This window comes from Sminthopsis crassicaudata, chromosome 5, assembly GCF_048593235.1.
Source record: "Sminthopsis crassicaudata isolate SCR6 chromosome 5, ASM4859323v1, whole genome shotgun sequence".
In the NCBI taxonomy this organism is placed as follows: domain Eukaryota; kingdom Metazoa; phylum Chordata; class Mammalia; order Dasyuromorphia; family Dasyuridae; genus Sminthopsis; species Sminthopsis crassicaudata.
This window is the reverse complement of record NC_133621.1, coordinates 283,366,856-283,380,971: the sequence shown is the minus strand read 5'-3', so window position 1 is coordinate 283,380,971 and position 14,116 is coordinate 283,366,856. Positions and strand designations below refer to the sequence as shown.

At 35.3% G+C, this 14,116-nt stretch overlaps 1 protein-coding gene across 4 annotated transcripts in view; it reads right to left on the bottom strand.

The window, feature by feature from the left end:
• Positions 1 to 14,116, bottom strand: part of CFAP54 (cilia and flagella associated protein 54) — a 279,694-nt gene that overhangs the window by 207,454 nt on the left and 58,124 nt on the right. For all 4 annotated transcript variants that reach the window (XM_074271318.1, XM_074271319.1, XM_074271321.1 and 1 more), the window contains 3 exons: positions 10,790 to 10,857; positions 6,382 to 6,510; positions 1,418 to 1,544 (listed from right to left, as the gene is read on the bottom strand). In XM_074271318.1, the coding sequence (XP_074127419.1) occupies positions 1,418 to 1,544; positions 6,382 to 6,510; positions 10,790 to 10,857 (324 nt within the window). The remainder of the gene's footprint in view (positions 1 to 1,417; positions 1,545 to 6,381; positions 6,511 to 10,789; positions 10,858 to 14,116) is intronic.

The window sequence follows — 14,116 nt, the reverse complement described above, 5'->3', positions numbered from 1 at the left end:
CTCAGCAATCTAAAACAATTCCAAAAGACTTGGGATGGAAAATGCCATCTGCATCCAGAGGGAAAACTAGGGAGACTCGGTGCAGAGTCTCCTTTTTGTTCACCCTTTTGTTTTTTCTTTCTCGTAGCTTTTCCCTTTTGTTCTGATTTTTCTTTCACAATATCACTAATATGGACATTTATTCCATAAAAATCATTTTGGTTTTTAAAAAATGGTCTGGGTATTTCTCAGGACTAAGCCTCAGGCTGTTCTAAAAACAAAACACTCCATCTCTCAGCACCAGGAATTTTTTTTTCTGGCTGTCTCCTATGCCTGAAATACCCTCCCTCCCCCATTCCAAGTACTGACCTCCTGGCTTCAAGTCCCAACCAAAATACCACATTGTACAGGAAACCCTCCTCAATGCTTCAATTCCATGTGGAGAAAAACTTATTAGTCATAACTAGACTCATCAGAAAATATTGAGTTTTCTCATCCTGGAAGTCTTTGGGCAGAAGGCAGACAGATTAGCACTTGCTAGGAGTGTGATACTAAGGAGCCAGAGCAAGAGAAGAGAGGGAAAAACTATGACCTTGTGGGATGGCCCATCCCATTCTAGGAGCTTGTGTATTTTCAGATTCTTGCATAAAAGGCATCTGTACACTGCCCATTCTCTCTACAGTTACAACCAATTATACTCCAACCTTATTCCTCAGCCAACATCCTGCCATCCACATTGTGGCTACCAGAATATTGCTCCCTGGCTTTCCAGTTTGGGAACAACAATCAAAGCTACCATTAACGCTGGAAAACATGTGTCATTCTATTTCCCTATTTCCCATAATTTCCAAACTAAAATACTTTTCCCTGGCCAAAATTACCATGTTTGTGTAGTCTTCTTTTAGAATGTAAGCTCCTTGTGGAGTTACATTGTCACGGCTTTGGTATTAATATACTCAGGACTGAGCATAATTCTTGGCACACACTAAGTACTTAATAAATGCTTTTTCATTCATTCATTTGATAACATCGTAGTCTACAGAAATCCTTGATGTCTTCCCCTCTCAGTAAGACGCAAGAAGCTTATATTACTAATAATCTACTGTAACTCATTAAAATTGTTGCTCATTCATTTAAAAGTATTATTTCCTAGTTCATTGACACATTATTACAAGATTTATTCAGGGTTTAAAATATTATTATGAATGAATCATTAATAACTCACATTTTAACTCTAATGGTGTGGTGGTACAAATCAATTAAATTGTCAAAAAATAAGAAAAGGAAAGAAAAAATAAAAACATTAAAATTTAGTTCCCTAGATGTTAAAGAGTTGATCAGAAAGAGTTAGTTAATAGTCTTGTTAAACTAGTTCTAGACTTGGATTTGGCCCAGAACTGCTCTAGCATCATGAAGCTACATGGATAGTGACTAATACCTTTGAGTTGATCAAGAAGTGCAACAGCGATCTGATGCTGAGACATAATGATCTCCAGTTGCAAGTCCATGATGAAACTATTGGCTGTAAATGGCTTGTCAATTTTTTCTTCTGTTGGAGGGATAACCTTTTGTCCATTTAAGTCACATGCAAATTAGGAGGAAACAGGGTTATCCAAACATTAAAATTAGCAAACACACGCATACACCCCAAACAAAAACCAAGAATCCTATCTAAAATAAAGGACAAAATCATTCACCCTAATAAAACCCTTTTCCTCCCAGGGTCAGTGCCTGGAGAAATTGAGAGATGGAAATTTTGACTTTGGAGGACTCCCCTTTCAGTGTGTGTCATACTTATCTTGTTTCCTATTCTTTTCACCTAGAAGTCACAAATCTTTCCAATCGTATGGAATAATAAAGAAGAAACAAGAGCATCTGACCTGATCTGAGAGAATAAAAGAGAAAAAAAGATACAAGAAACAACTAGAAATGGAAAGGATTCTGAGAAGATGGTGGAGTAAGTTTATAAATTTCAAGCTTTCCCCACAGATGAGTTCCTGGTCAGAGGGAAGATCTGAAGTAAAGGCAAAGGCACCATCCCCCCACTCCACAGCTAGAGGTGTTTCCACTAATACTTCTCATTTAAATAAAAAATAAAATAAAATAAACCAATAAAGATGAAAAAATCCAACTATAGAAACTTATTATAGGAATAGGGAAACCCAGGGTTCATCTTTTTACATGAAGTAAAAAAAACAAAAACAAAACCTTTTCTATCCCCAAAGAGTAACTAAAATGGCTACCTGCCTGAAAAGAATTATAGAAGAACTCAAAAAATACTTCAGAAATCAATGAGAGACAATGAGGAAAAGCTAAAAATAAACAAAAAAAACTGTCATGGAAAAGCAAGATTATGAAAAAGAAATTAACCAATTAGAAAAGGAGATTCAGTCTCAAAAAAGAAAATAATTCTTTGTAAATTAGAATTGGGCAAGGACAAGCCAGGGAAGCTACAAGGGAACAAGAAATAACTATATATATATAGAATGAAAAAAATAGAACAGAATGTGAAACATTTTATAAGAAAAGCAACAGATCTAGAGAACAAATCAAGAGAAGATATACAAATAATTGGTTTGCTTGAAAGCTCTAACTAAAATAAGAACCTTGATACAATAATGCAAGAAATTATCCAACAAAATTGTTCTGGAGTGATAGGAGGAGAAAGTATAGGAAAAAATCCACTGAAAAATCTACTGACCACCACCTCAAAGAAATCCTTTGTGGAAAATATATAAGAATATTGGGGGTTTTTTTAATTTTGATTTATTTAATTTTTCCTCAGTTACATTCAAAACAAAAAAAAATTATATTTGTTTTTTTTTTAATTGTTGAGTTCTAAGTATGTGAAGTCAGACAAAACATTTCCATAAAAGTCAAATTGTGAAAGAAAATACATCTCCTACCCTAATGAAAATAAAAACCCTCAAGAAAATTAAGTTTAAGAGAGAGAGGGAGGAGGAAGAGGAAGAAGAGGAGGAGGAGGAGAAGAAGAGAGGGAGGGAGAGAGAGAAAATGCTTCAATCTGTCTTCAGACACAATCAGTTCTCTGAGTATGAACAGGATTTTTCATCATAAATCCTTCAGAGTAGTAGTCATGGATTATTGTACTACTGAGATTAACAAAGTCATTTACAGTTGGTCATCCCACAACATTACTATTACTTTGTATATGGTACATTTCACTTTGTTTCAGTTCATAGAGGACTTTCCAGGTGTTTGGTTTTTTCCTGAGAGCATCCTGCTCATCATTTCCCATAGAACAATAATATTTCATCACAAACACATATCACAATTTGAGTAACTCCCCAATTAATGTGCATCCCTCAATTTCCAAATTTTTTGCCCTAAGAAGAGAGCTGTTATGAATTTTTTGCATATATAGATCCTTTTTCTTTTTTAAAAAAAATTTCTTTTGCTGAAATAGTATTGTCAAATTTCCAAAAAAAAAAACAAATTAAAGAGAAAATTTTGCAAGAAACCAGAAGAAAATTGATTCAAATATGTTGGTGCAACAATTAGAATTATGGGATTTATCAGTGAAATGATTTATACTAAAAACTAAAAGAACCAGGTCTACAGCCAAAAATATCATATCTAGCAAAATCACCCATAATATTGAATGGAAAAAAATATAAATTCAATAAATGTGCATATTTCCAGGACTTTGTCTCAACCAAATGCTGAATTTAATAAGAAATTTAATATAGAATAAAATAGAAACATTAGAGTCAATATCAAAGATTAATTTCAAGGAGCTTAACATGAACAAACTGTTTTTTAACATGGAAATGTATTGCATATGTATAAGATTGGCCTTGATAATTGGGTAGCTCAAAACAAAGGTTGAGGTAAAGTTGATGTTTATGGCAGTGGGACAAAATTGTAGATTAATAGGCAAGGGATAAATGGCGGAGAGATGGCATAGGATAAGGTGGTGTACAGAAGGATATTTAGATTAATAGTTGTGTAGAGGACTAGAAATGGGATGAAGAGGGCAAGAAAGGGTGGTTGGAGAAAATAAAGGAGGGATCCACGGATGGGGGGAGGATAATTAATAATAGCAAAACAAGTTAAGAAGCAGAATTATAGTTGAAGAGTTAGCAGGGATAGAAAATAAGAGATACACACAATCACTACAACAAGAATTAGGAATAGAATTTATTAAAAAAAAAAAAAAAAAAGATAAGGCTAGCAATAATTGATTTTAGACAAAGCCAAACTTAAAAGATTCAATGAAGAGAGAAATCTGCATTATATGTCAGCCATATTTTTAGATGCCTATTTAGTATGAGTAAATGTATATGTATTCAATATATGTGCCTGAGTATGAGTGGATATGTATGTATTTAGGTATAAGTGCATATACAAATATATTTATATGTATATGTTGTATAAGTAGGTATATGAGTGTGACTATATGTGTGTGCATGCACATAAATACACACATATGTATATTTAAATATATCTGTGCTTAACTTCTACTGCTTGGAGAAGTGGGAAGGGATGAAAAAGGAGAAAAAAAGAATAAAGAAAAAAGTACATAGCTGAGAACAAAAGAATAACCTTCAAGAAGCAAAGGAAAGATTGATATTCATGAATATAACCTCCTCTATTATGATATATGCTTTCTTGAAATGGAAATTTGTTATATATTTTGAATCCTCCCTGATGTTCTGATGGGCAGATGACAATAGATTTTTGGGTGTTTTTTTTCTTTTCTGTCTTTCTATTCTGTTTTTTTCTTATTTTGTATTCAGCTCAATAAAAAAGAAACATCTAGAATTTGATTTCTTCCCAAAAGATCTCTGAGACCACAGCTTTTAAAAAAGAGGAACTATTTGCAATGAACCATGGACAGGAATCTGCAAATTAAAGATCAAATGCAGTTGAGTAAACAAAAAAAGGCAGAAAAACTGCTATTAAAAATTAAATCCCTTGATTAAACCCCTGTTCAAGAGCCTTTGTGGAAAAGATAATGGTAAGTGCTGAAGATGATGTGAGAAACTGGGACATCAATGCATTATTAGTGGAGTTGTGAACTGATCCAACCTTTCTGGAGAACAATTTGGAACTATGCCCAAAGGGCTATAAAACTGCATATCTTGTGATCCAACATTGCTGCTACTGGATCTATATCTCAAGAGATCAAAAAAAAAAAAAAAGAGAGAGAGAGAGAGAGAGAGAGAGAGAGAGAGAGAGAAAAGAGCTCACATGTACCAAAAATTTTTATAGCAGTTCTTTATGTAGTGACAAGAAACTGGAAACTGAGTGAATGCCCATCAATTGGGGAATGACTGAATATGTTACAGTATATGAATGTGATGGAACACTATTATTCTGTAAGAAATAATGAGCAGGCTGGTTTCCGAAGAGCCTGGAGAGACTTACATGAACTGATGTTGAGTGAAGTGAGAAGGACCAGGAGAATATCATACACAATATCAACAATATTGTGTGATGATCAACTATGACAGACTTAACTCTTCTCAGCAATACAGTGATCAAAGATAATTCCAAAAGATTTGAGATGGAAAATGCCATGTATCCAGAGAAAGAACTATGGAGAATGAATGCAGATCAAAGCTTACTATTTTCACTTTTTTGTTTGCTTGTTTTTTTCTTTCTTGTGGTTTTTTTGTTTATTTGTTTGTTTGTTTGTTTGTTTTGATTTTTCTTTCACAACATTACCAATATAGAAATGCTTTGTCTAAGGACCCCCAAAGCATCTTGTTTGATGCAAACTTCTCACTCCTGAAGACTCTTAGCAAGGTAAGTTATACCATGAGGCAGTGTCCCAAAAGCATGGCGTGACTAGCAAAGCAGTTAATAATCTTTTCACTTGCCTTCATAATAATTTCATTCTTCAAAATGTAGACATGCCAAAAAGGGGAATATTCTACTCTGGATTTGACTTTCCCCAACAAAGAGAAACTGACTGCCAGAAAACAAATAATAGAAAGCTTGGGGCTGGAAGGAGAGAAGGACAAGATTATTTTATTGCAATCTGCTATACAGAAAGAGAGGAAAGCCTGGAATAGGCATTCTAGATGTCTATGAGGAGAATCAATTTCAGAGAAAGAATAGCTAAGATCCCATGAACTAAAATTCTATAAGAGAAATCAACTAAAAGAGGATGAGAAGCTCTCAAGCAGGATAGAAAGGGAGAAAGAGATCCAGAAGAAGGCAGCAAAGAAAAGAGAGAAAAGGTGAAAGAAGGGAGGAGGGGAAGGGAAAAGACGAGGGAAAAGGGAGAAGGAAAGACGAGAATCATTCATCTCATACCCACCTCAAAGAGGGTATCAGAGAGGTATGTGGCTGCCCACTCTGTCTACTTGTAAGATGAACCCTATTCCCAGAAATAATCCAATTCTTTCTAAATGAAGAATTATACACTCTTACCTTGGTATAACAATGATCATATACTGATGTTCCATTGGGCAATGTAGTTCTTGTACGAGACTTCCCTATCATTGCAATGGCTTGGCCGAGAACCTCATAAGCCAAAAGTAATTGCTCTTCAGGTGTTTTCTAAAAATGATTAAAAGACAAAGATATTTTCCTGAAAAAACTGATGTAAATTTTTGGGAAGTTCTTTAAAATAAATGGGATACAAACTTTAAACTAATTTTAATCCCTATCCAAAGATAACATTGAAAAAGATTTATGCAGAAGTATTATTGAAAAATTGCCTATATTTCTTTAAGACTGATTTATCTTTAAGTATAAATTGTGCACAAAGCTGAAAATCATTCTCCTAACAAGATATGCCATGTTTTTTTACTAATAAAAATGAAGTGTTTCTTCAAAAATTTTTCTTTATGTTATTTTGACTTATTAAGTGACAGCAAAGGCAGGTTTTAAATTAGTTTAAGTCAAAACCTTTTAAACTGTGGATTGTGACCCCACACAGTCACATAACTGAATGGTTAAGTCACAAAAATACGATCAATAGAATCAATCTGTCAATCCTTTCCGTGTCCGGGCCGGGTGAGGTTTCCCGTGTTTTATTATTCCCATGATTTATTACCAGTAAATGTTTGTATATATAAACATATATATAGTATTTAAACATATACTATTTATTTTTATTTTTTTTTATTTTTTTTATTTTTCCTGAGGCTGGGGTTAAGTGACTTGCCCAGGGTCACACAGCTAGGAAGTGTTAAGTGTCTGAGACCAGATTTGAACTCGGGTCCTTCTGAATTCTGGGCTGGTGCTCTATCCACTGCGCCACCTAGCTGCCCCTACTATTTATTTTTAAATATTTATATACCTATCTATATACCTGGGATCATGTAAAAATTCTTCAACAAAAAGGGATCACAAGTAGAAAAAAAATTTAAGAAGTCCTGGTTTAAGTGATGGAACTGAAATGAAGACAATTTTATTAAATGAATTTTTGAAAAAGAGCATTTTAAAGCACTTCCTTTGTGCGAAGTACTTTCCTAACTTCTAGGGACATAAATACAAACGCAATATAATTTCTGCCCGAGAAGATTCTAAAAGGCAAGGAGGTGACACAAATACAGCAGTGGTGACTAAGAAGATATTCTTTTGTCTTGGAAATAATAGTAATGGTGAGTAATGCAGTAACAAACATCCCATCCTGTAGCAATGGCAGTATTGATTGATTATAATTCCAGAACTGGAAAGATAGTAGGTGGACAGACAGAAAGGACAGTGAAGTGAAGCATGGCTTACGTCAAAACTTCTTCTATGTAGATCCACAACCAACCCACCAGAACCAGAACCAGAACCAAAAGGGCAAGCACTACTGCAAATTCAGAAACAATGCTTTGAAGATATGCCATTATTATATCAAAGCATTTGTCCCTTTGAAAATAGCATGTTGGGAAATATACAGATCATTCAAATCTGCATCACTGAGTACTTCTGTAGGAGGTATCATTTTCAATAAGGAACAGAGACAGTCATGGTAGAAAGTGGCTCCAAGGAATAGAATCACTGAAAGACGAGAACAGTGCTATGAAATAAGAAAGTCAGCCATGGCAGTTAGGAAGAGAGACAGAGAGAAAAGCAGGTAAAGAGAGCCCACCTGAGCTACCTGTACAGTAGACAGTGTCTGAGGTGGGGTGTGTGTGTGTGTGTGTGTGTGTGTGTGTGTGTGTGTGTGTGTGTGTGTGTTGTGTGTGTGCGCGCACGCATATGTGTAAGGGGAACAGGGAGAAGCAGGAAGAGGAGGACACCACAAGAAGAAAAATAAAGTGAAAGTTCTGAAATCCCCAAGATGTGAATTGCCTTGGCTACATGTATCCCTTATTCACAGGTTACCCGGATCTGCTAAGTTTGGGCCCATTCTTTCCACTGATTCTGTGTTTGCAGAAGAATGTACCCTGGTTTTATGGAAAGGTCTCTTTGTAGACGCTGTCCTTACTGAGCCATCTTAGTAAATGCTTTTGTTTTAAGCTGACTGTGTCTTCTGAGTGATTCGTAAAAGAACATCCAAGAACATGCAACAGCTGGAGCTCACCAGTGAAGGAGGGCAGTCCCATAAAGTGCCCTTTCAATCCAAGGCAGAATCTGACCTTTGGGGCTCAGGGGAGCAGAGAGCACCCAGAGGAGGAAGTACATTGGAAAACTCACTTAATTAAAAAGTTAATTATTCATTTCATAAAAATCTGTTTTACTCTATAAAAGACATAGAATAAATACTTGGAATTCTTAATTCCCCCAGAACAGAAGAGAAGTCAGGTTCAGGGTTAATGAGCCAAGTACAATCAGAACCAAATTAAAATGTGATTGGGAAATGTTTAACAAAATAAATCAAAATGCAATACAATAAAATTGTTCATTCCTAGCTTCCTAAATTAACAAGGATTGCAGGAATTGACCATACTGCTGTAAAACATTTTAGCTAGGACAATTTACATACATTTTAGGGCTATTTTTATTGTATAAAAGAAAGCATAACCATATATAAAGTAATTAAACAAGTGTTTGCATTTACAAAGAGAAGCTGCCATCTATTAAAAGGGAGGGAAAAAAAAGGAAACCTTACATAGTCACTGATAATTATTCTTAGATAATGTTTTCTACATCAAAGAATAAGAAAACTTAATGAGAGCGATTTCCAACAATCCCAGAATCCTATGTCTATTTTAAATCAAATAATCCCTCTGCTAAATCGCAATTCTTGAATTTAGTAAAAGAAAAGCTAGAGTAGATCCTGTCCTTATGTCTTCCTAAATCTCTCAAATCATTTGAACTATGAGGAGCTTTGATGGTTAGTACAATAAAATTCTTTTAAAAGCTATATTAAACAAGTCATTATAATCTTGAAATGTTGAAGTTTTTTACGTGTTGAGAATTAAATATAAAGATTAGTGGTAGTTAAAGGAACTGTGGAATTTTAGCCAGGAGAAAAGAAGATACTTAGTGGGAATAGAAAACTATCAAATATCTTGTGGGTTTTTATATGGAAGAGGGGTTAGTTTTAATAAATTTGTCTCCAGAAGGGAGACCCAGGATAAATGGATCACATTAAAGAGAGGCATGCTTTAGTTCAACATAAAGAGATCCTACCATCTGTAACTACCTGAGAGTAGAATATACTTTCCTGGGAAGAATTAAAGTGCATCTTTTGCTTAACTAAAAATATAAATAAAAGGTTGTTATACGGTAGTTTCATTCATGCCTGATTCTTCATGACCCCATTTGGAGTTTTCCTGGTCAAGATACTGGAGTGGTTTGCCATTTTCTTCTCCAGCTCATTTTACAGATGAGGAAACTGAGGCAAGCCGGGTGAAATGACTTTCCCAGGGTCATACAACTCAGAAATGTCTGAGGCTGGATTTGAACTCAGGAAGAGAAGTCTTCTTGATTTTAGGTCTGGCATTCTGTACAGTACAGTGTCACCCTAGCTTCCTTTCTAAAAAATAAGTTCCCTCTAATAAAATCATAAAATCCTTCTAATACATTCATCCTTAGGGTCTAACATGATACCCAGTGAATTGTTAAGGACAAAGAAAGAGACTAAGAAATATTGGCTTAATTGAAATCTACAAGACCATGGTCATGCCCATAGAAGGGATAATCAACTGCTCTCAATTTGATTTGGACCAAAGCAAAAGTGGTTGATTAGATAATGTCTTAATAACTGAATTAAATACACCATGAGTAATCTGACTGATTACTTCTTAATCAGCCATTATAATGGCTTAAAAAATATCACTTCCTTCCTTTAGACCTAGACTATAAACGAAAGATGATTTTCATTAATAGCAAGTCGTCTGCACACATTAAATTCAATTCTGAAAGCACTTGTAATCCAAAAACATTCATGTAACACTATTTTTTTAAAAAAGGCAATATTCAGAAAATTATAAGAAATACAGAATTGTAGCACATGTATATAAACACTAATTCACAACACAAAATCATTTGGAGATCTTGTTTGGTTTCTTTTAAAGAAATGAAAAAAACAAGATGGCTATTATAGTGCTATAATGTAGTAATATAGTAATAATATAGTATTATATAAGGTCAGAATCAAAGTTGAGTGCCTCTGACACTCACTGGCTGTGTCATCTTGGGCAAATCACTGGATCTCTCCAGAAGGACAATCGATATGAGTGAAATGACAGATAAGAGCCAAAGTAATATTTTTTAAGTTATGAATTATATTTCTAAGAACCAAGAACCTAATAAATTCTGACATTTAAATTCTAAAAAGTTTTCCATAATTAACCTTTTAACTAAAGAAAATCTGGCCTTATATAATAATATATATGCTCTGGATTTTTTTATATATTTTATCAAATGTTAAATACAGGTAATGAAGTCTTACCTTTAATATTTGAAGAATATCAGAACAACCTTTTTGGAAGAAGTTTTGGTCTAAATTATTTTTGTTTCCTTTAAGAGGAAAAAATAGAAAATGGAAAATCAGTGCCAAAGTAGTTTCCTTCCACCTGAATACAATTAGTACAAGCTCTATCCATGTGACTTGAAAGTATTCTCCCCGTGGTCTATGCTGTCATCACTCTATCATCCCCAGAACATTATACATTTTCTTATTTGCTCATCTCATTTCTTCTGCCCTGCCCCTCCAAACCCTCTTCCATAACCCTGTTCTACCAATTAATTTTCTGTCCAACTCAACTCTACCCTTTCAGTGATACTTCCCCCGATCTCCTCCTCTCAAGTCTCAGAAGACCCCTCCATCAGTGAGGTGACAAAGGAGACAGAGCACTGGGCTGTAAGTCAAGAAGACCTGAACTCGTGATGCTCAGTGAAATGAGCAGAACCAAGAGAACAGTGTACACAGCAACCACAAGATTATGGGATAATCCACTGTGATGGACTTGGCTCATTTCATCAATGAGGTGATTCAAGTCAATTCCAACAGACTTGTGATGGAGAGAACCATCTGCACCCCGAGAGAGAAGTATGGAGACTGAATGTGGATCACAGCATAGCATTTTCACTTTTGTATTGTTGATGTTGTTTGTGGTTTTTTCCCCTTTTGATCTGATCTTTTGCAGGCAACCAAATGCAGAAGAATTGAACATGTTTAACCTATATTGGATTGGTTGCTCTCTAGGAGACAGGGGAGGGAGAGAGAAAAATTTGGAACACAAGATTTTGTAAAGGTGAATGTTGAAAACTATTTTTGCATATATTTTGAAAAATCAAATACTATTAGAAGAAAGAAAGGAGGAGGAAGAGGAAGAGGAGGAGGAGGAGGAGGAAAAGGGAGGAAAGAGGGAAGAGAACCTTTTTCTGCCTTAGTTTCCTTATCTGTAAAATGAAGATAATAAAAGTTCCTACCTCGGAGGGTTGTGATCAAATGAGATATAATCATAATGTGATCAGCATAGCACCTGGCACATACAAGGTGCTTAATATTTATTCCCTTTCTCCTCTTCTAGTAGGACCCTTTGTATCTCTCCTGAATCCTTCAATATTACTTTATATTCTAGTTATTTGAGAATTTAATAATTCTCCTCCTAGAACAGAGGCTCCCTGAAGACAGGAACTATGAGACATTCACTTCTGCAGCCTTTTTAGTACTTTTTTTAGTACTTTTTTAGTACTTTGGTACACAGCATACAACTATCATTCAAATAAGCCTTTGCTCAACTGAAGTGGTTTTCTGAATAGAATTTGATTAACTCCTCAAAAAATTATTTTTACATATAAATCACTAGCAAGAGTTTTGCAATACAATAGTTTCCAATCCAACAATAAAATGCCAGCAATCCATCTCCATGTTACAGTAGAAAGAATATTGGCTTTTTTTTAATCTGAAGGCCTGGTTCTAATCCTGCTACCTGTATGACCCTGATCAAGTCACTCCTGAGCCTCAATTGCCTAATCTGTAAAATTATGGATTGGACTTGGACTCTGAGGTCCCTTGTAGTTCTCAATCTGTGAATCTTATGATGTCTTAAGTGATAAATAATCTGTATCTTTGAATACAGCCTCATGATTATAATCTTTACAAAACAGTAAATTCATTCTATAAAATCATAGTATGAAGAATGTATTCTAATTATGATTTTTTCCATTTTCAGAAACCTAAAATTTCAGAGACCCAGCAGTTCCTTGTTAAGCCTGTCCTGGCCTTCAGCATTTGCAAAGCATTCCCTTATGTTCTAGGAGGTGCATCTGTGGGGGAGGAGAAAAAATAATGGACTTAGAATCAATATCCTGATGGTTCTATCACTTACTCCTGATGTGACCCTAGTAAGTATCCACTTTTCTGAACCTCAGTTTTCCAAATCTATAAAATGGGAGAGCTGGACTAGGTGATTTTTAAGGCTTCAATGATTTCTTCCTGACTTTGTAGCAGCAAGTAAACAGAAATCTCTTTCAAGGACTGGGTGCATTCCTACTCACCTTTGTCAAGCAGACAAAAATGAGGTGAGAAAAACAATATATTTGTTTTCACTCAACTGCTGGGACCAAGTCAGTTTTCCAAAACTTTTAGGAAAGGAGAGGTTATGCTTAAGAACTGAAAGAGGTCAAAGGCTTACAGAGCCTTCAGATATACACCTGCTTTTTTTCCTGAGGAAATTGGGGTTAAGTGACTTGCCCAGGCTCACATAGCTAGAAAGTGTTAAGAGTCTGAGGCTAGATTTGAACTCAGGTCCTCCTGACTTCAAGGATGGTGCTCTAACCACTGGACCACCTAGCTGCCCCTGCACCTGCTTTAAAGAAGAAAATTGGAAGATGCTGGATATGAAGAATGGTAAATATTTTCTCCAAAAAAATAACTATGTCCTAACATGAAAAGCTTAGTTGGTGATGTGAGATTCATTCTTCAATCAGCTTTCTACATGTATCAAATCATTCATTAGTTACATCACAGTAGAGGAAAATCCTCAAATACTTCAAAAGCCAATGAGTTATCAGAAGATTCATGGATTCTAAATAAGACGCAAGCTGGAAAAGTATCTGGGCAGGACCACACCCACAAGGAAGGAATCTATCTGGAGACTATATGATCACCAGGATTTATTTTAAAGATGCCGATAAAGCCTCACAAAAAAGATAAGAGGGGAAAGCTCTCATGGTACTGGTCTGTAGATTATTTTGAAAAATATACACTGATTCAATATAACAAAACACACATGAAGATTCACTTCTGACAAGGAGTCTTTCATGCATATTTAAAGATCACCGAAATCAGATATAATCACACAGATAGATCTATTGAATGGGTCTCTGAATTTTCAATAGCATGCAAAGCACAAAAATAGTAAACAAATGCTTGCCAGAGATATTCACCACTGGCAGGAAGGATGTCCAAAAAGAGACTAAAAGGAAAAGGAGTTCTTATAAATGCTGAAACCTACAGATGTTCCCATCTGAGATGACATTGTTCTGATTGCATAAGTACTACTGCTCCTCCTGAATGTGAGTCTACCAATCCATCCAGGAAAAAACAAATGCAGAGTGCACCTTGGTCGGAAGGCTTCTCCCCATCCTTCAGCACTACTTAGTCTCAAGCAAGGAAAGGATGAAGTGGGGGAAGGGAAGGAAAAGGAGATAAGAAAAGAAAGGAGGGGAAGTGGTGGCCAGGAAGGAAGCTGATCAGCACCATTTGTACATTAGAAAAAAGTTGAAAAAGTCAAAGGTCACAAAATCCTAAGAACACCCAGACCTGAGT